A 21,041-nucleotide genomic window follows, 5' to 3' on the forward strand; every position below is an offset into this window, starting at 1 on the left:
GGTGTGACAGCACTGAGTGCCCCTCTACAGCTTGGAGTTATAGCTGCTGATGGACCTTAAGACAGTCTAGGGATAATCCTAACTTTTTAAGGGTCAGAGCATAGTATAGGATGTGAGGATGAGTCACGGATATTGGGGAGATTTGTTGGGACGTGCACCAAATCTGAAACCTGGACCATTTCTGCAAGTAAGTATATAGTGTGGAGGACTTCCTACTGTGCAGTAGAACCTCTTGTCTTTCTCTTGAGAAGTAGCTTTCTAGGTGTTGGAACCAAGCAGGAGCCTGCTTTGAAGTGGAGAATCTCCCAGTTGGGATGCAGGGTTTGCCCTTTGTCCTGTGAGAGGAGGTGCAGAATGGTCGGGAGGGAGATCAGCGGGCACATTGCAAGTTGTGGTAGGTAAGGGTACTAGGTCTGTCTCAGCCAAGTAAGAGCAATCAGAATGATGTGAGCTCCATCCCTTTTTATTTTTAGCAGGACTTTCAGCAGTAGAGGAAATGGGGAAAAGCGTAAAGAAGCTACTTGTCACATGGGAGGAGAAGAGCATCGCTCATTCCATGGGAGGAGAAGACTACTGTCCCATCCCTGCCCCAGAGTTGTATCATGGACATTTCTTGTTCTGGTAAGTGGCTAACAGGTCTGTGGATGGTGTTCCCCAACAGGTGAATAGGTTGCGGAGTACTGATGGGTATATCTCCCACTCGTGATCGTGTGGGGATCTGCAACTGAGATTGTCTGCTATCAAGTTCTATGTGTCCAGTAGGTAAGCTGTGGACAGAGTAACATTGTGAGAGATGCACCAGTTCTATAACCTCATCGCCTCCGCACATATGGTGAGTGGCCTGGTCCCTGCCTTGCTGATTGATATAGTTCATGTAGGCAATGTTGTCTGTTAGATCTTTATGTGTGATCTGCAATCAGCAGAAGGAAATGGGTGCAGGTGTTCCTGACCACTCTCAACTCGAGACTGATGTGGTGGGATATCTCCACAGGCAACCATTTGCTTTGCATCATGAAGTCATTTAAATGCGTGCCCCACCTTATAAGCGATGCATCGGTGGTAAAGAGTGATAATAGTGATGTCTGTGAGAAGGGGATCACTTTGCACACATTGGGTGGGTCCCTCCACCAGCTTAAGGAGCTTTTGATCCTGGTGGGTAGTAACAGGTGTTTGTCCAACTTTCCCTGTTTAATCTGTGTACCAAACTGAACTACAGTTGGGGGCATCGCATGTGGAATCTGGCATGTGGTATCACCGTCATTCCTGGTGCCATATGTTCCAAGAGTTGGAGGCAGAGCATGGCTGGTATTTGTGGGCTGCACTGAACAGTGTCTATGAGTGAAACCAGGGATAGGAACCTGTGTTGAGGTAGGAGGGCTTTGACCTGTAGGGCGTTAAGGTCAACCCCTATGAATTCCAGGTGTTGCACCGGAGTGAGCGTTAACTTTTGTGTTTTGATCTGTAGACCCAGTTCTGTAAACAAGTGTATCATAGTGTCGATGACTTGGTGAGCCTCCTGGAAAAATCATCCAGGTATGGGTAAATCATTATCCCTTAGGAGCATAAATGAGTGGCTACCACTGAGAGAACTTTGGAAAATACTTTCAGGGCCAATGAGAACCTGAAGGGGAAGACTTTATATTGGTAATGGTCGTGTTCCTGAGTGAACCTGTGACATCGTCTGTGAGCCGGTAGGATCGAGATGTGAAAATATGTGTCCTGATGATTGAGAGCCAAAAATCAGTCTCCCCTGTTGCAATGCTGAAATGATCATCAATAAGGTGACCATCCTGAACTTCTGAATCTTGACAAACTTGTTGAGAGCACTGAAGTCTAGAATGGGTCTTCAATCTCCCTTCTTTTTGGGTATTAGGAACTAACGAGAGTAGAACCCTTTTGCCTCGTAGATGTTGAGGTACTGGTTTTATGGCTCCTAACTGGAGGAAGCAATCTATCTCCTGTCGTAGTAAGCTCTTGTGAGAAGGGTCCCTGAAGAGGGATCGGGAAGGGTGTTTTGGAGTGGGTAAGGAGGTGAAATTGATGGAGTACCCAGATTAGATGATCTCTAAAATCCATTGGTCCAATGTTATGTATTCCCAGGCACTGTGGAATGCTGCCAATTGGTGGCAAAATGGGGGTGTAATGATGGTCGGGTACATCAGTTGGGGAGAGTGGTCTAAGAGCACCTTAACTGGCCCATCAGAAGTGTTGCTTACATGTAGAGTCTTGGGGCGAAGGTTGTGGGCCAGATGGTTTGCATTTTGGGAATTTCCCTTTCTTTCTTTGCAGCATGTAATGGTGCTGAGGTTGGTATTGAGATGCACATAGCCTATGCTGGGATTGGGGACTAAATCATCTCTTTTGTCCCATGTATAGATACCCAACGACCAAAGGGTAGCTTTAGAATTCTTCAGGGTATGAAAGGGAGGCGTTAGTACTCCCGGCGAAGAACTTTGTGCCCTCAAAAGGAAGATCTTCCACCATGGACTGCACCTCTTTTGGGAATCCTGACAATTGAAGCCATGATGCCTGTCGCATCACCACAGCCATCGACATGGACCTAGCTGCCATGTCAGTGGTATCAAGGACTGATTTTAGTTATGTTTTTGCCACTAATTGGCCCTTTTGGATAATGGCTTTAAAGGAGTCTTGATGTGCCTCTGACAACTTTTCAATAAAGTAATTGAGTTTAGAATAATTTATGTAGTCATACTTGGCCATAAGGACATGATAGTTGGTGATGTGGAACTGTAAGGTGGCCAAGGAATACACCTTTCTTCCAAAAAATTCTAGGCGCTTCCAGTCCCCATCGTAGAGTGTAGCCTTGGATTGGTGTTATCGAATGCGGGAATTGACGGTGTCCATGATGGAGTTGAGTGGCATGTGGGAAAATAGGAATTCCAATTTCTTGGTGGGGACATTATATTTTTTTGTCCACTCGCTTGCAAATTGCCACCACTGATGCTGGGGTTAGCCACACAGTCTTTGCCGGGTCTAAAATGGCCTCATTAATTGGGAGGGCAATCTTTGAGGAGGACGAAGATTGGAGGATATCAAGGAGCTGATGGTGGGCATCCTGGACTTCCTCTATTAGTATGTAGAGCATGTCTGCCACCCTTTTCACCAGCTCCTGAAAAAGATGGAAGTCGTCTGCCAGAGATGGTGGGGGAGGCATGATGGCTTCGTCCAAAGAGGAGGAGGATATGGTCTTTGATGTTATTTCTGCCTTGGTACCACCTTCCTGCTCCTCTATAGCTTGAAGCAGTTCTGAGGCCCTGGATGCTGCAGCTGAGGGGGTGTGCCTGGAGAGTTCTTAGGCAAGGCTTGAAGTTGAGAAGCAGGCTGTAGGTGTGCCACCCAGGGGTCCCAATATGGTCATCGTGGTGGCTCGGGGCCTGGCGGAGGTGCCTATACCAAGATGGTGGTGGAGGTGGAGCCATCTGTGGGTACATTCTTGGGCCTTGTTGGTAGTTGACCCCATACGGAGCTTGGGAGGAGTACTGTGAAACAGCTCCTCTAGCTCACTATCTGAACACTTGCTGGACAGTGGAGCGGCATGGCATAGCTGTGGGGATACTCCCCTATGTGGTAAAATTTCAGTGCCGAGAAGTTGGTACTGAGAGTTGGGGACTTGGGTGCATTCCATACTCTAAGGTCTTTGGGCTGGTGGAATTCCATCAGTACTGAACGTCGCGGTGTTGGTGGCAGTGCCAGGGGAGATGGAGACCTTGTCTGCATGGGTCTCTCTGGTGCTGGGCGAACTGTCACTGGTGGTTCCAAAGTCGATTCATATACTGGGAGCATCCTCTTAGTCCTTTGGTATTGAAGACTCAGCAGCTGTGCCCATTGGGTCCATGGGAACTCTCAGTGGTACCAGTAGCAGTTAGCCATCGTGAGGCATGGGTGCCAGCCTGAGATGGTCTTGGTGATGAAGATATCGAGCAAGATGGCAATCCCTTGTGGCTATCTCTGGGCTCCCTTAGGAGACTTCCCACTCTTTTCTTAGAAGACTTGTAAGAGGGGTTCTCAGCCTTTTTGTTTGACCCACTGCCCTTAGATGTAGAAGGTTGTGGGGAAGACTCATGTCCACCAGGTGATTAGGGCCAGAGAACTGCCTTCATAAAGATGATCTTTTGGTGGAGCTCTCTGTTTTTGCGGGATCTCAGCCAGAGCTGCTGGCAGGGCTACAGTTCTGCTGTACGTGGCCCTAATCAAATAAACACATGCACTAAGAGTGCTTTATCCACAACCGGGATCACCTTATTGCAGGTGTGGCACTTCCTGAAGCCCAGGGAGCTGGGTATACTCCTGCTAAGGGAAAGGGTCCCCAGTGGGGGAAAAAGGACATGGGGAAAAAAATTGTCTTGGTTTTTTCTTTTATTTTAAGGGTAGAAAAAAACAGAAGAATTACTAGAACTCTGACTAGAACTATAACTGGGAAGCTATATCACTGTGATAGCAAAAACAGAAGAACTTAGCGGACTGCTAATGGCTCCATCTCTAGCCAGGGGCGTTGAGACGGAACTGAGGGGGGTTAGCGTGCACGTACTGGCTAGTCTCGTGGTGAAGCAGGAGGAGAGACTGCGCATGTGCAGGCCCAACAGACACTACTCCCAAAGTTCTCAGAACCAGCAGCACAGAGACGCAAGCACACCTACAGTGGAGCACCCACAGGGACACTACTGAAGAAAAATTAATATTCTCATTCTTATGGTTTTAAACTGAAGAGGAGTAGATTTGGCTCCCATTCCTCTCCTCTCCTACTTTCAGAGCAAGAGTGGCTGCCCCTATTTCTCTCTTTCTTCCTCTGAGCCTAACAATGCCCCCTGCACCTCTGTAGCCCTCCCCTTCAAAGAGGTGGAAGAGTTATCCCAACTCTAACTGATTGCCAACTTCAAGCTGCCAACCAACCTTGGCTATCATCTTAGACTTCCATCATGAAGCCACTCCAGAATTCATGTCATTTCTTCTTTTTCCCTGGCCTGATCTTGCAATCTGTCTAACTTTGCCTTTGCTGATTTCCTGCTTGAGGGAAGGATTCAACTGTGGAAGAAGGCATGGCACAGCAGAAAGCAGTCTGGAACTGAGGATCCTGGCAGGTGACAGCAATGGCTGATCAGGTCTCACTATAGGCAAATGCCCCAATCTGGTCTCACTTTCCAGCAGCTAGAAGTACTCTGTCCTCCCATCGTGTCCCTTATCTGTTCTTCCAAAATCATAAGAAAATAGCCAGGTGTTAAGGTGTTAAATACCTAATGATTAACCAGTTTCCTAAGAGTTAATATAAAAAAAGACCACTAACTTGACCGCAAAAGAACAGTGTGCTGGCTTGATGAACTCTGGCTTTTTGTTTGGGGGCAAAGATTCTCCTGAATTATGTTTCTTGTAAAGGCTTGTTAGATTGAGATCAGAGCTCATTTTGTGGTCTGGATACTGGAACAAGGTATCTTGGACAATGGTATAATAAAGCTAGTTGAGCTTTCAATCCTGGAAAATTAAAATAATGTTATCCTTGTACAAATTGTTCTAATGTTCACAAGCTGCTTACAAAGTCAAGTCTTTTCACCATTGTAATAGAGTCCTGCACTGTGATTTAAATCCCTTAAATCACTATGGCTGGTGGGTTTAATATTAAGGATTAATTGCCAATCCAAAACTGCTGCCACCACACCACCAGAAACTATGATAAAGGCAGAAGGGTCTGACCCATTAACTTACAACTTCTGATTCCCATGGTTCAAGGCAAAATAATGTAATTATTCCATGTGCTTTTTTATTCCAGGGAAGATCAGTTTACATTCTCACATATTATTTAACCTAGGGTTACCATAGGTCTGAATTTTCCTGGACATTGCCTCTTTTTTTGAGCCTCCAGGAGGGTTTTTCAAATAACAGGCGATGTACAGGATTTTTTTAGAGCAGACGCTGCAGCTCAGAAAGAGTCCCGATTGGTCCGCTTCCCGATTGGTTCCTCCCCTGCATCGGCAACTGATTAGTCCATTCCCCTGCAGCCTAGCTGCTGGGTCCTGCCCTCCCAGGCCCCAGCTCCCAGCCCTGGGGAGTGGGTCCCACAGGGAGGCACTGACTGATGGCTGGCACTGTGTCCTGGGCTTGTGCCAGCCACCCTGCCACCATGGCAGGGAGTGACACTGCCTCCCACCTCCAGTGAATATCCCTGCTGCAGGTACCCCCTCAAACTCCTTCAACTATACCCCCCTTCCAATTCCTCCTCCCCCACAGTGTCCTCTTTTTGGGAACCTGAAATATGATAACTCTAATATAACCACACTTTACTAAGAGAACTCACTAAGTATGCTCAGAGGCCACCTACTGGATCAGTCCCATTCAAAATCTGGCTGGATGGTGGCAGCAGGGAGGAGGGGGGACTACTGCCCACCTTATAAATTTTAGCCCAGTGATTAGAGCACGTGCCTGAGATGTGGGAAACCAAGGTTCAATTCTTCCCTCTCTGTGAGAGGAGAAGAATGATTCTGCAGTCCAGTGGTTAGGGCATCTACCTGGAAGGTGGGAGACCCAGAGTCTATTCCCCCTACTCCAATCACACTTTCGTTATTTAGCCACAGTTGAAAAACTTCAACAGGAGAGATGGAGAGGGCCCCACATCAGAATAAAGTGACCACGTTTTGTAAACCAAATCCAGGGACACACAGATGTGGGAGCACAGCAAAGTAATGTAAGGCCTGGTGTAAACTACAGAGTTAGGTCGACGTAATGCAGCTTACAGTGTTCCTCCTGCCAATTTAACTCACCCGCTATGCCAACCTAATAACTCCACCTCTGCAAGAGGCGTAGCGTTTAGGTCAATGTAGTTAGGTCAACGCAGCATCTGTGTAGACACTGTGTTGCTTACATTGCCTGTTGCTGCCTTTGACAGTTGGAGCCCTGCCATTCTGGGGCTGACAGTCAGAGTCCTGCCGCCCCACGCCTGACAGCATGAACTGGGTTCTCCCATGTTTCAGGGGAGTGCTCTAACCACTGGGCTATGGAATATTCTGATGTGGGGCTCCCTCCATCTCTCCTGTTGAAGCTGTTCCACTGTGGATAAATAATAAGAGCTACTGGAGGGCCTTTTATAAATTGGTCAGGAGGCAGCTGTTGTAACTGGGTCCCTCGATTGGATTGTGGTTGTATTGTAAATGGGGCAATTGTATAGTCAGTCAGCAAACAATTTAGCAAGTATCTGAACCCTCTCATTGTTTATAAACCTGCACTACCATTGCAACAATACTTTGTTTAAAGCAATCACACTTGTTTTTCTAAAAACAGATTATGTTAAAATTTTACCAAAAAAAAAAAAAAACCAAAACCAAAAATGTGTTATTTTAATTTACTTCAGCTAAATAGAGTCTAATGCTACAACACCTCCAATAATTTATCAATCACAGTGCCAGTTTATGATGGGATTTCCTCTTTTAGTTAAACAGTTAATCTGATCTATAGAAACCAGATCCTCTTTCACATTTAAATGCAGTATTTCTGGTAGCCACTCCTCCAGAAATTAACTCCAGCTACCATGGTAACAATTGCAGTATAAATATCTGGATAGATAATCTCCAGCCCGTATCTCAGGATCCTTACATTTTGCATCTGCATTTGGATTTCAAATACAGCAGTTTTATAGTATAGAATCTTCTTTTTTATATATAGTGCAGCTCAGCAAACTGGAAAGTCTCTGCCTTATCCTTGAATTCTTTCTGTTTTGTTCCTGCATGAAGTTTCTATTCTAGCCTCGTATTATTTTTCTTATTGTCTTGCTAATTTAGGCCCAAAAGCTCATTTTCCACACCCCTATAGAGGCGCCTTTCCAGATGGATTTTGGGTTCTAGGGGGCTTGGAGAAGAGAAGCTACTGTCCAGAGTATTCTTCTCTGTTTATGTATCAGAAAATACTGCTTCAAGCTGTATTAACTCAGTGTCAGGGCTCTGGTTCCTGCAAAAGGGTGGATTATAGTGCCTAACAGTAGCACAACTACTGTAAAAACTATGTTGCCTAGATGTAAGAAGAGCCAGAGAAAAAGAGTGGAGGGGCCACCCCTCCACAAGACTGAGAGGGGGTTCTCTTCCCAGAAGATCTCTGGGATCCATTATGGGGTTGGGAAACCAAAACCCCTGCCTCTTTGGTGGCTACCTAAGTTTCCCCTCACCCCAATCTCATGGAATTTCAAGATCTATCAACTCCACAGATATTTTTGTAGGAGGGAAATTAGCATCCATTATAGCAATACGTCATTAACCTCCATTTTTAAATTAAGTTCCTCTAAATGAGCCAATATTTAGTTGCAATTAGAAATGCTGCTCCTGAATTCCTGACAGGCTATGGCACTTGATGGTATCTTTTTTTTTTTTTTTCTTGCACTAAAGCTTACAGATGCAAACGGTGTTTTTCTATGTTTTTGCTTATTTCTTTTTCATCATGTTTCCTTAGGAGCTTCTTTTACAACATATAGTTACACAGAATATCCAGGATAATCTAGGTGCTTTTGAAAATCCTGTAGATGCCTGTCTGCATCTCTTTAGTTGTTTGCAGTGTAGGTGTAGCTGTGTTGGTCCCAGGATATTAGAGAAAGATAAAGTGAGTGAGCTAATGTCTTTTCTTAGACCAATTTTGTTGGTGAGAGAGACAAGCTTTCAACTCCCGCGAGCTCTTTTTCAGATCTGGGAAAGGTACTCCCAGTGTCACAGCAAAATACAAGGTGAAACAGATTGTTTAGCATAAGCAGTTAGCACATATTACAAAGGACCATTCAGGCAGAGAAGAAAAAAAAAGCAGAGGTTGTGTCCTCTCTTACTTCATAATTGTATAAAGAAGGCTTGAAGGCTTTTTGTTTTGTTTTTTACATTAAAATTTTAGGCCTTATCTATTTTGTGTTTTTCTTGAGGATTTTCTGGACCAATTGGAGAACTAGTACAATTATAACGTCACAGATAACAAGAAAGTGAAACCTGAGTAACAGAGGGATCAGTGGTTTTTATTCAGACTTTTAAAAATCCTTTGTTTTTAGTTTGTTTCTTAATATTTACTTATTTCAAACTCCTGAGCAAAAACAAATAAAAACAAAAAACAAAACAAAAAGAAAAAAAATCCCAAAATAAACACACACAAATTTTGAGAGAAATGAAGTCTGAAAATGATTATAAAAGTTCAACAACCTCATCTCTTCAATATAGGCCCAAGGAAGATGCAGATCTTGAATTCAGACCTCCAATAAATTCTCCAGAAAAACCAAGGAAGATCAGATTTGACATTACTGACATTTCTAAAATAAAAAGCAAGCAGGAAAAACAAACATTGAAAGAGAGAACCTTTGAGGCCTTCTTTATACATCCTACAGTAGCAAAAGCAGGGAAAAAAGAAAAGCATAATCCATTTATTTTTCTTTGCAGATCAACTTTAAACTGTTGTGTTGAAATGGGAGATTACTGAATTCTAGTTCTTTATGTTGCAGAGTAGCTGGATAAAGATGGAACATAAGAACAGCCATACTGGGTCAGACCAATGGTCCAACTAGCCCAGTATCCTGTCTTCTGACAGTGGCCAATGCCAGGTGCTTCAGAGGAAATGAACAGAACAGGTAATCATCAAGTGATCCATTCCATTGGACAATCAACTTGTCCAACACTAACAAACGTATCAGCTGCAAGCCCATGGAATCTACATGGAGGGGTGGAGATGTAGACTGAAATGATTTATAAATCATTCTAAATTATTTAAAATCTACCTTATTTTAGAAAAGGACTTTATTTAAGAGATGTAAAAAAATTAGTCTAACTGGGATCTGGAACTCCAAGCTGTTTGGCTGACAATCTGAAAATGGGTCTACATCTATGTAAGTTTTGCTGTTTTATTCATCCTTGTTTAAAACCAGCAACAGAAATTATGTGCATATTGTAAATAAAAAGAGATTAGGAAAAGAGCCGTTGCTCATTCTTTTCTAACAAGGAAATAACTCATTCCTGGAGTACAAATCTTTCCTCAGCACTCGGAAGCTGTGAAAATATTGTAATTTCCCAAAAATACAGAAGAACAAATCATACATTCCATTTAACTATTACTCTCAGATAAAATTTGCCTGGGTAGCAATAAACAAGATCAAAGTGGGATATACATAACCTTCAGAAAGTCAGAAACTAGACCACTTAAATGGCAGCTTCAAGCATTAGATGCCCCTCTCCGCTTGCCTAGAGGATAATAACTAAAAACAATCACTACAACGCAAGCTGTCACTAGCCACATTTGCACTCACATTGTGATTATCAACAAACACCTCTCACATAACTAAATACCATTTCCCTGAGAGTAAGCTTTCCCCAAGACATTTGTGGTTCATATAATTGCAAAGGAGGCCAACTTACAGGGCAGTGCTAATGAACTTTTTTGACTATAAGTGACAAAGATGACATTTAGTGTGGCAACTTCAGTGAGGCTTCTGTTTTCTCCTCTTTCCTTTCACTATGGGTATGTCTATACTGATGGCGACAAAGTTGCCACCATCAGATCGATCTTTCTGGATCAATTGAGTGGTCAGGGGGAATACGGTTCCCGTCAGCGCAGTGCAGTGAAGATGACATGCAAAAGGGAAGCACAGCAGTTGACAGGAGTTACGCAAGCTACTCTGAGTAGCTTGCGTAACTCCTGTTGACTGCCGCCGAATTTCCAGGTAAGTGTAGACCAGGGCTATGTCTCCTCTCTTAATTCCTGTTTCATCTATTCTGGCCACTTTTCTCCCTTTGGTCTCTTCTCATCCCATTTCTTTCAGTCCATTAAAAAATTCTTCCATTTCACCTCCCTCACCCTCATTACCACCAACATCAAAGATGGGGACACAGCATCCAGAAATTAGCCACTATGGCTTCCCAGGTTTCCATTCTACATACTCTAACATGGGTCTAGGTTTCCAAAGGAACTCAGGGCCAAATCTTTAAGTGATCAGCACTCAAAATTGAGACCAGATTGTCAAAAGAGCACAGCTCCCAGTTAGGCATCTAAATAAAGATCAGCTTTTCCAAAACTGCTCAGCATCCAGCAGCTCTCATAGACATCTATGGCCAAATATTCAAATAGCTCAGCACCCAACAGGTTAACAAAACAAGCTCTTTTGAAACTTTGATCCTGATTATGGATGCTGAGGATTTTTTCAATCTCAGGCCACATTGCCAATTGCCCCCCTTTGCTGATGCTGTATACCTATGGAAGCCTGCACATGAACTTGTGTGTAATGGCTGCCCCCTCATTGCCGGTCCTGCCTCCAAGAGGTCTGGGACAAGAGCCAGTGGAATTACTATTGTCTGACACATTAGGCTGACTTGTCATAGATTTGGCATCACAGCTAGGGAGCGAACAAAGGAAACAGATACAAGAAATCATGTAGCACTTAAACAGGGACCTTTTGAGATAAGCACAAAATGGGGGAAATTATGTGCAGACTGAGAGATATCCTAGATTTGTAACCATGCTGGAAGCAGTTTCAAATAGATTCCAGCCAAACACAGTTGTAATACTTTCTGCACTCACACGTAACTGGATTACAAACTGTGTTAGTGGAGTAGACTATAACAATTTAATATTATAGATGGCTATCTAAAAATATCCTTGAGCATTCTGGTAATTGAAATCAAAGTAGCTAGAACCATGTTGGATTACAGATACCAAACAGGCTATATCCATATTAGTACACTATTTGGAAGATACATGGGGTGGAATGTGCTATCTAGTCTATAGATGAGCAGTTGCAATGGTGGAACTGCTTGTATACACAGGACTCAAGTATTTTTTACTACTGTATCTACAGCTGGTCCCAATTTTTTTTTCTGCAGAAATTTTTGTAGTTTTCAGCAAAAACTCAAGCACCAAAAGATTTTGAGCTGAAAACCAAAAGATTTTGGCCAGAATATTTTGACAAAAAATCCACAAGTTTTTTCCACAGAAAAAAGACCCTATTCATGAAAATTTTCTTTAAGTAAAAAACTCAATTTTGGTGGAAAAATTTTACCCAGCTCTAATTGTCATCTAATTTTGTTCTAAATCAAGCCATGCATTGATAGACTCATCAGCCCTACCTAGTGCTCACACGGTTACCACAACACTAGGGACTAGATACTATACACTTCACCGTTCAACCTGTCAATAGTTTGCTAGAGTGGACCCAGCCTGTATTATATCCATTTTCCAGCATGGTTATAGTTAGTATAAGTTGCAGAGGGGTAGCCATTTTAGTCTGTTTTTAGCAAAACAGTGAGAGTTCTGTGGCACCTTAAAGACTAACAAATTTATTTGGGCATAAGCTTTCGCGGGCAGAAACCCACTTCGTCGGATGCATGAAGTGGAAAATTCAGTTAGGTAGGTATATATACACGTGCAAGGATGGGTGAGTTACATCACAGTGAGGAGGGCGAGTGTTAATGAGGTTAATACAATCAGGGTGGATGAGGCCGTTCACAACAGTAGATGAGAAAGTGTGAATGTCAAAAGAGGGGACATTATTTTTTGTAGTGGGCTAGCCACTCTCTGTCTCTATTCAGACCTACTCTGATAGTGTCAAGTTTGCATACAAGTTCCAGCCCTGCAATTTCACACTGGAGTTTGTTTTTGAAGTTTTTTTTGTTGAAGTATGGCAACTTCTCAAATCTGTTACTGAGTATCCAGAGAAACTGAAGTGCTCTCCTACTGGTTTTTGAATGTTACCATTCCTGATGTCTGATTTGTGTTCATTTATTCTTTTGCATAGAGAAAGTCCGGTTTGGCCAATGCACATGGCAGAGGGACATTGTTGGCACATGATGGCGTATATCACATTAGTAGATGTGCAGGTGAACAAGCTCCTGATGGTGTGGCTGATGTGGTTAGGACCTGTGATGGTGTCACTTGAGTAGATATGCGGGCAGAGTTGGCAACGGGGTTTGTTGCAATGATACGTTCCCGGGTTAGTGTTTCTATTGTATGGTGTGCAGTTGCTGGTGAGTATTTGCTTCAGATTGGGGGGCTGTCTGTAAGCGAGGACTGGCCTGCATCCCAGGGTTTGTGAGAGTGAGGGATCGTCTTCCAGGATAGGTTGTAGATCCTTGATGATGTGTTGGAGAGGTTTTAGCTGGGGCTATAGGTGATGGCCAGTGGCGTTCTGTTGTTTTCCTTGTTGGGTCTGTCCTGTAGTAGGCGATTTCTGGGTACCCATCTGGCTCTGTCAATCTGTTTCTTCACTTCCCTAGGTGGGTATTGTAGTTTTAAGAATGCTTGATAGAGATCCTGTAAGTGTTTGTGTCTGTCTAAGGGACTGGAGCAAATGCAGTTGTATCTTAGGACTTGGCTGTAAACAATGGATTGTGTGGTGTGTCCTGGGTGGAAGCTGGAGGCATGTAGGCATGTACAGCAGTCGGTGGGTTTTTATAATACGGTACAATACCTTCAAGTCAGTGGCAGGGCTATGGGTACCCGCATAGCCCAACAGGATGCCAACATTTTCATGGCTGACTTAGAACAATGCTTCCTCAACTCTAGTCCCAAAGTGCCCCTCCTCTACCTATGCTACATTGATGACATTTTCATGATCTGGACTCACAGAAAAGTCCCTCGAAGAATTCCACCGGGATTTCAACAGTTTTCACCCCACCATCAACCTGAGCCTGGACCAGTCCACACAAGAAATCCACTTCCTGGACACTACAGTGCAAATAAGTAATGGTCACATAAACACCACCTTATACCGAAAACCCACTGACCGCTCATTCGTGCAACAGAAAAAAAACAAACCCTCAAGTGAAAAACAAAGAAGCCAAAACTGAATCAAGTGAAGCATTGCCACCGCATACATCGGTATATGTACTTGTGTGCCTGTATGTGTGTGTGGGGTGAGGGGGGAGGGTATAAACTACTACACACAAACAAAAAAGGGGGGCACAATCAAAGAAATTTGAGAATCACTGATCTAAGATGACCGTCACACAGCTAAGAAGATTATTTTTATGCATAAATATATGATTTTTATCTTGATAGTGTTTATGGCAACATTGCAACAGCTCCTTTACCTTGAGAAAAACAGGAACATAGCCATTAAGTTTTCAATTATGGCATTAAAATTCCTAAAAAAAATTATCTTCCAGGACAGTAAGTTTGATAAATAGATAATGGATGAGATTCTGCCTTGCACTTGGAGTGAGAGGTTAGAGAAGTCTCTATCTGTGTACTGCTCAGAGCAGGGATAGGTGACAGTGGTAAAAACGCCTGAGCATTCTCTATAGTAGTGCTTCCCCCTGTGGTAGACAAACAGTGGGAAAAGGCTTAGTGTAGTCAAGGGCCTAATATAAAGGTAGCTCAAAAACAGTTACCACAGGAGGAGAACAATGCTCCTTGTTGTGCACTAAATGGGGCATGGCTTGAAAAAGTGGGCATGACCAAATGATTTGTAAATTTCATTTATGCCAGTGGTTCCCAAACTTTTTAGGTTGTGCTCCCAGCTGGGGCAAGGAGCAGGGCCATGGGGATCAAGTCAGGAACAGTGGTTGGGGGCCAAGGTCAGGGGACAAGGCTAGGAGCAGGGCCCTGGGGGCTGGGGGCTGAGCAGGGAACAGTGGCCATGCGACGAGGCTGTGGCCAGGAGTGGGGTCATGACCAGAAGTAGGGACCTGGTGGCCGAGGCAGGGAGCAGGGCCAGGGGCTGAGCCAGTAACTGGCTGGCAGACAGGACTAGGAGTTGAGGCCAGAGCCATGGCTGAGAGGGCGAGGCCGGAGCAGAACTCAGAGAAGAGTGGTGCTCCCTCCCAGGCCCCCATGAACACTGGACTGGGCCCTGCCGCACCCCTCTCCCAACATCCCTTCATGCCCCCCTCTAGGGGGCATGCCCCACAGTTTGGGGACCCCTGCTTTATGCTGCTACAGAGATATAAAGTTAGTATAAAGTAATCTACTCTCTCAAACTGAAATTGGTTTTAGGCTGCTTTAAATCCTCCATAAATCAGGAACATAGCTGGTGTTCCAGGAGAGTGATACCCCGGCTGCTGCTGTTTGGCTCCTGCTTGCTGAAACAGTAACAAATCAGGCACACATTGCTAAAAAAAAGCATGTAGTCATTTCAAATAACACCCCAAACTGCCTATTGCTATAAGGAACGCTGTCTTCACAGATGCTTCAGAGAATGACCTCACAATTGTTTGAAGATAGACACTGTAAATTTTGTGAGAACAAGATTAACATCTCATGATGGAGATGTTCGTGCACCAGAGAAAATACATGGAACACACCTTTCATAAACTTCCGAGAGTAAGCTAAAGGAAGAGAGGTGGAAACCTAATAAGGCCAGTGGACCTTTATAGACGACAAAGACATTTTGACCAAAGCGTAGTAGGTAACTCAGGATAAAAGCAAAGAATGACCATCGAGCTTCCTAGATGGAAAATACCTTCCACTTCATTGAAAGTTTATCTGGTTGAAGAGGAGGAGAACAAGGCCTTACTGAGTCAGGGTACCAAGAAAACTCAAGACAGGCATTAAGATCTATCCCTGAAGACAACAAGACTGTCACTGCTGGCACCAGGGTCCCTGGACCCTGAGGTCTAACATTTCTCAGGAGGGGATCTGACACCAAAGCCTAGGACACAGCACTTCAGCTTCTATTTAATGTATTTATACAGTAAACTGTTGCTCTAAAAATCTCTCTATTCTGTCTTGCACTGAATTGCTGGTAGATGGCAGCAAATGACAAAGGATTTTCAAACTGCTATATCAGGTTCTCTTTTTACATGACTACAGAATCTTTGGCTCTCAAAACAAAATGGTGTTGCCTTTGCATTAGCAAGAGAGCTGAAATTTACAAATGGATACATTTCAAATGATGAAATACAACCTTTCAAATATGTTTTTCTCCAAGAAGTTTAAGTAGCCACGCCTCTTCCCAACAAACCTCTTTGCTAGGGCTGGATTTGTGGTAGTGCAGCTCTCCATCAGCTGATAACTCTCCAACACTAGTGGTATTCTCAGGGGACCACATTTGGCTGCTTTCCAGCCCCTTCACGCTATCAAAGTAACACTGAAAGATTGGAACACAGAAGAATCTGGCACACAGGATGTATAGCTATAAAAATATTCAACACTGAGTATCATTCACAATCATGTTACATTACAAAAATTGTTGTGAGTGGGTTGCACAATCAAGGAAAACAATAAATTTCACTTTAACACGATGAATATATAAGGCACAAATAAAAAATTAAGCAGATTGGTTGTCTGGATATCTAAATTAGCATAGTTGGCAGAAATTAATCAAACTTTATACTGTTAAGGGGGGATTCATCATCTTACTTACATACAGTCCTAAAAATATTTTTAGCATGCAAGCAGCATACAGTCTTTGAAGAAGTTCTTCTATTGTTGTTAGTTTTTTTATATAGTTTATTTTTGGGGAAGCTATGGCAAATAGCAAGGAAATTTGCTCTGCCTTAATCTCTCTAACTGGAGTCACTTTGTTTGAGGTGTTTGAGCTGAGCACTGTGAAAGAGGGGAGTGTATGCAAGCAGTCTGTGACTAATTCTGTTCAAGAACTGCTGTATATAGTGTAAAACAAACAAGTTGCACTAAGAATATGCTCAGATGGAGGAGAAATCAGTGATGTGCCAACACCAAGGCCCTGATATCTACTACTACTTCACAGAGAGGCAACAGTATTGGGGCTTTTGAGTTTATCTTGCTCACCAGCAGAAGTTGGTCCAATCAAAGTTATTACCTCACCCACCTTGTCTCTCTAATATCCTGGAACCAACAGGGCTACCTCAACACTGCAAACAAACTGCATTAGTGATAGATACAAATACCTTAAATACTTTCCCAAAGCCCTGATCTACACTTACCGGGTGATTCGGCAGCAGTCGACGGGAGTTTACACAAGCTACACAGAGTAGCTTGCATAACTCCCGTCAACTGCTGTGCTTCTCTTCTGGATGCTTCTTCACTGCCATCGATGCAGCGCTACATCACTTGAGGGGGTGGTTTTACTGTGTCGACTTCTGGATCAACTGAGCGGGTCTTCACTGACCTCTCAGTCGATCCAGATAGGTTGATCAGTATAGACATACCCAAAGTTACTTTTTAATGTTAGCAAGCGTACAGAGATTTTACCTGATCACAAATGGAAAAGAAGGTGTCCTGCACGATTAGGAATGAGGGGGTCTGTGATCCATGGGACTCTATAAGGTGTGGTCCACCCATTAAAAACAATTGCAGCATCTGCCCCTGCTCTCCTTATTCACTGGAGACGTTGGAAGGGGTCTTTGCGCTGAGTCCCTTTGCTTCCTGGGGAGGCCAAGGAAAGGGGTGACTCACTCCCCCAAACAGACCCTACCCCAAATCCCCTCACCCACAGCCTGCCCTGACGCCCCTAACTCTTGGGGGTGGGGAAAGAGGGAGGGACACACCAAGTCGGTGTTGAGGGAGGGGACTCGCTGGGAGGAGCCGTATTGGCGGGTCTCTCCCTCTCATTAGGGGGTTGTCTCTGGGTTCAGCGGCTGGGGGGAGTCCCTGGGGCTGGTTCAATATTTGGCGCTCTCTCCCCCGGGGGTGCCTGTGCTCCCCAATGGGTGGGGTCGCCCTCGGGTGCCTCTTCCCCTCCCCCCGTCAGTGTTTGAGACGCCCTCCCTCTCGGGGGAGGGGGTCTCTCTGCCCAGTACGGGGCTGTCTGCGCGTGGGGTGACGGGGGCGCGCGCGGCGGGGGGCCTCTCTCAGTCCTCGGTCAGTGGGGGAGGGGGCGGGGCGCTGCGCGGCAGGTGACGCTCCCGCGAGACACGTTCTCGCACCTCCCAGAGCCGCTGGCCCGACTCAGGCTCAGCCCGGCAGGCGGCCGCTTTCCCAAGAAACTTGAGCCCCGCGAGCTGCCGTCCAGGCCCCCCTTCCGGTCGAGGAAATCAGTGCGGCGCGCCGGCCATTCCCGCAGCGAATCCGAGCGGGCCGGCTCCCCCCGCCTGACCCCCACCCTCCCCCCCCGCCATGTCCGGTCTCGCCAAGGCCTCTGGCGTCCTGAAGTCGGTGGACTACGAAGTGTTCGGCCGGGTGCAGGGTAGGTGCGGAGCGCAGGGACCGGCCGGGACCGGGGCTCAGTCGGGTCAACACAGCGGGGGGGGGGGGGGCAGACCGCAGCGCGCATGCGCGGGGCTGCAGGTTGGTGCCCTGCGCGCGAGCTCGCCGAGTGGTTTTCCGTGCGGCTTGCAGCAGGGAGCCCCCAGCCCGGGGAGCATGGGCTGTGTGGGGGACCCCAGTTCTCCCCGCTTCCCCGGGAGGAAGGGAGTCAGGCTCCCCCCCCTCTCTCCTACGGACTTGGAGGAGTGGCCTCAGGGGTGTTGAAGTTCTCAACATGCGTCCGACTAGCACCAGTGTGTAATGGTCCCGTTAGTGCCCATCAACCACGCATTACAACGTGGTGCTGCTAGGCAGTGATCTTGCCCCGCCCACGCGTATAGTGTTCCCAGAGGGTTGCGCAGGCTCGAACACTGTCAGAGCTATAACTTGAGAATGTGAGTACTTGAGTTTCACGGCCACAGGCTGCAGAATGCGGGGGCTGGACTGCGGGTGAAGAAAGAGAGGCAGAAGCTTTCCGAGAGCTGTGCAGTAGCGCCCCTTTACGGTGAACTTGGAGGCGGTGACACTTCACGTGTAGAGATGCGCCAGGAAAGTCTCCTATTGCTCCAAGCACCTTTTGCAAATTGTAGCTCCAGTGATGGAGTAGTTGTTCGGGCGGGGGGAGAATGACTGTACCCTAAAAGAGACCCACAGTATTAGTAATTCTGTGAACTGGTATAATAAACATACAATTTTAAAGGTGTTAAACATTAGTATTTTTGGAAGCGCACTACTTTGAAGTGATTTTAGGAAGCCCATGATATAGTTCTGTGAGGCAGACCTAGCTTATTCTAAGAGATAGGGATGTAATAAATGGAGTATGGAAATAAGTACAAAATGTACTCAAAATACTATACAGTGATGTGTATGTAAAACTTTTTTTATTCACTATGTGTGTGAAAATTAGATAAAGGTGCTGATATCTTGAAGCAGATAGAACTTAAACTTTATTATAGGTTTACGTAATTTAACTAAGATAGTTTGAGAGAGAGAATTTTGGCAATAGTACAATGGAAACAGCAAAGGCATTGCTTAAATGACATAAATATATTTAGACAGAGAAGGTGGGTGAGGTAATATATTTTACTGGACCAATTTCTTTTGGCGAAGGAGACAAGCTTACACAGAGCTCTTCTTCAGGGCTAGGAAAGGGAGTGTCACAGTCCAGGGCCAGTTAAAGATGTTACTTCCCCCAACTTGTCTTTCTAATATCTTGGGACAGATATGGCTACAGTAACACTGCAAACATGAATATCTTTGTAAGTTATCTGACAAGTGCAGGTATCCTGTTTGGTTCTGTTATAGTGTAACTATACTAAAAATACTTTGTTGTTAGCTGAAAGTATTGACAATTTGCTTACAGTGTCAGAATATGCACCGTAGATAAACAAGAAATAGAGGATCAGTAAAACATTATTTAGTTCTGTGTTTAAAATATATATATATAATATATCACAAACCATATTACCTGGCAGCTGATGGATCAAATTTGCCACTGGTAAAAATAGATGCAACACCACTTACTTTGATGGTATTGTACCTATCTATACCAGTGATAAAGTTGGCCTGGTACCTTTTTGATCATATTTGAGTGGATGATATGAAGGAAGACTACAGATCACATAAGTGTAAACAGGAATAAAAATACAAACTTCATGGAAACTGAATGAGAGAGATCCATTGTTACTACATGTTTGCACAATATCTAGCTCAATGGAGGCCTGTTATTGGTGGGGCAGTCAAACACTGCTGTAATGCAAGTAAATAACAATGGAATTCTTTGTTTGTTTGTTTTTTGTTTGATGCATGATATAACTCTCATGTATCCTCCATAACTAAGGGCTCAGTACCTACTCCATGAAGGTACAAACTGTCTCTCTTCAGATAGTGTTCTGTGGTTCTCTAAAAATAAGGGCATAAAAGGTTATATATATTCTTTTTATGTATATTCTCATACATAAATATACCAACCTTAATTTTTTTTAGTGGGAGTAGACCATTGGGTAGCTAAAAGCTTGGCAATATATTTTTATACTATAGCATTTATTTCATACTTGGAGACTGTTGACATTCTGCATTCTCTAAAGATACGATCTGTACAGGATTTTGACTACAAGTCTTATCTCCTTAGCAGAAGATGATGGAATTCTCTGAGTTTGTGAGTCTTGAGAGCAGCAGTAGTGGGATAGAGTGCAAACCATGTCCCCTACTTGTCCTTGTGTGCCTTCTGAACGTTCTACTCAGTTTCTTCAGTTGCATGGTAGGCAAAGTTCCCAGAAAGAAAATTCCAATTCAGGATGTTCAACATGAAGTGGTTATTTAAAATAAATAAATAAATAAAATAAAAAGAGTGTGTGTGTGGGGGGGGAGGGGGGGCACCTGGGGTGCCTAGAGAAAAATTAAGTTAATCATGCAAGAATCAGAGGGGCCTGGCTTGTGTTCTGCCTTCCTACAGCTGTCCTCAAGGATTAAAATCTGAAGCCCTAGTAGTTTTCTTTTGCTTTCTTGCTAAGAAGGCTAGGAATAGAGAATCCTTCTAAAGGATATCTTCAGAGAAAGCAGAATTACAGGTAAGACATTTTCATTATTTGTCCTAAGGAAGACCATAAGAAGGTGAAAACATGTACATATGTATGTATAAATCTGACTCCTAAGTAGTTATCTATATTTTAGAAGTATGATAAACAGGTATAACCATTCTTTAAAGTTTCATAGTAAATGACTAGAACAAACCTCTAGTACTCAGTTTACAGAAACAAAAATTAGACAATGTTAGCAATAGCATTAATTCTTCCAAATTAATCTCACTTTTCTTTTCATTCTTTTCTAGGTGTGTGTTTCAGAATGGTAAGACAGTATTCACTGTGCCCGTTTTACATTACAACAGTGTAATATTTCCAGTGCTAAAAATATTGTAGGAGACCTAT

The 21,041-nt window shown here is 44.2% G+C and overlaps 1 protein-coding gene across 5 annotated transcripts in view; it reads left to right on the forward strand.

Moving 5' to 3' along the window:
* Positions 1-587: 587 nt before the first annotated feature.
* Positions 588-21,041, forward strand: part of ACYP2 (acylphosphatase 2) — a 134,733-nt gene continuing 114,279 nt past the window's right edge. The window contains exons 1-3 of one of the 5 annotated variants that reach the window (XM_067565148.1): positions 17,670-17,688; positions 17,766-18,055; positions 20,945-20,961. In XM_067565148.1, coding sequence (XP_067421249.1) covers positions 17,986-18,055; positions 20,945-20,961 — 87 coding nt within the window. In that variant the 5' untranslated portion in view covers positions 17,670-17,688; positions 17,766-17,985. Of the gene's footprint in view, positions 622-17,669; positions 17,689-17,765; positions 18,056-18,913; positions 20,375-20,490; positions 20,685-20,944; positions 20,962-21,041 lie in introns of those variants that run through there. The other 4 variants (XM_067565147.1, XM_067565145.1, XM_067565146.1 and 1 more) reach the window with 4 other exon arrangements.

The sequence above is a fragment of the Emydura macquarii genome, unplaced genomic scaffold, assembly GCF_026122565.2.
Source record: "Emydura macquarii macquarii isolate MOO-44397 ecotype Brisbane River unplaced genomic scaffold, CSIRO-AGI_Emac_v2 contig_2676, whole genome shotgun sequence".
Taxonomy (NCBI): domain Eukaryota; kingdom Metazoa; phylum Chordata; order Testudines; family Chelidae; genus Emydura; species Emydura macquarii.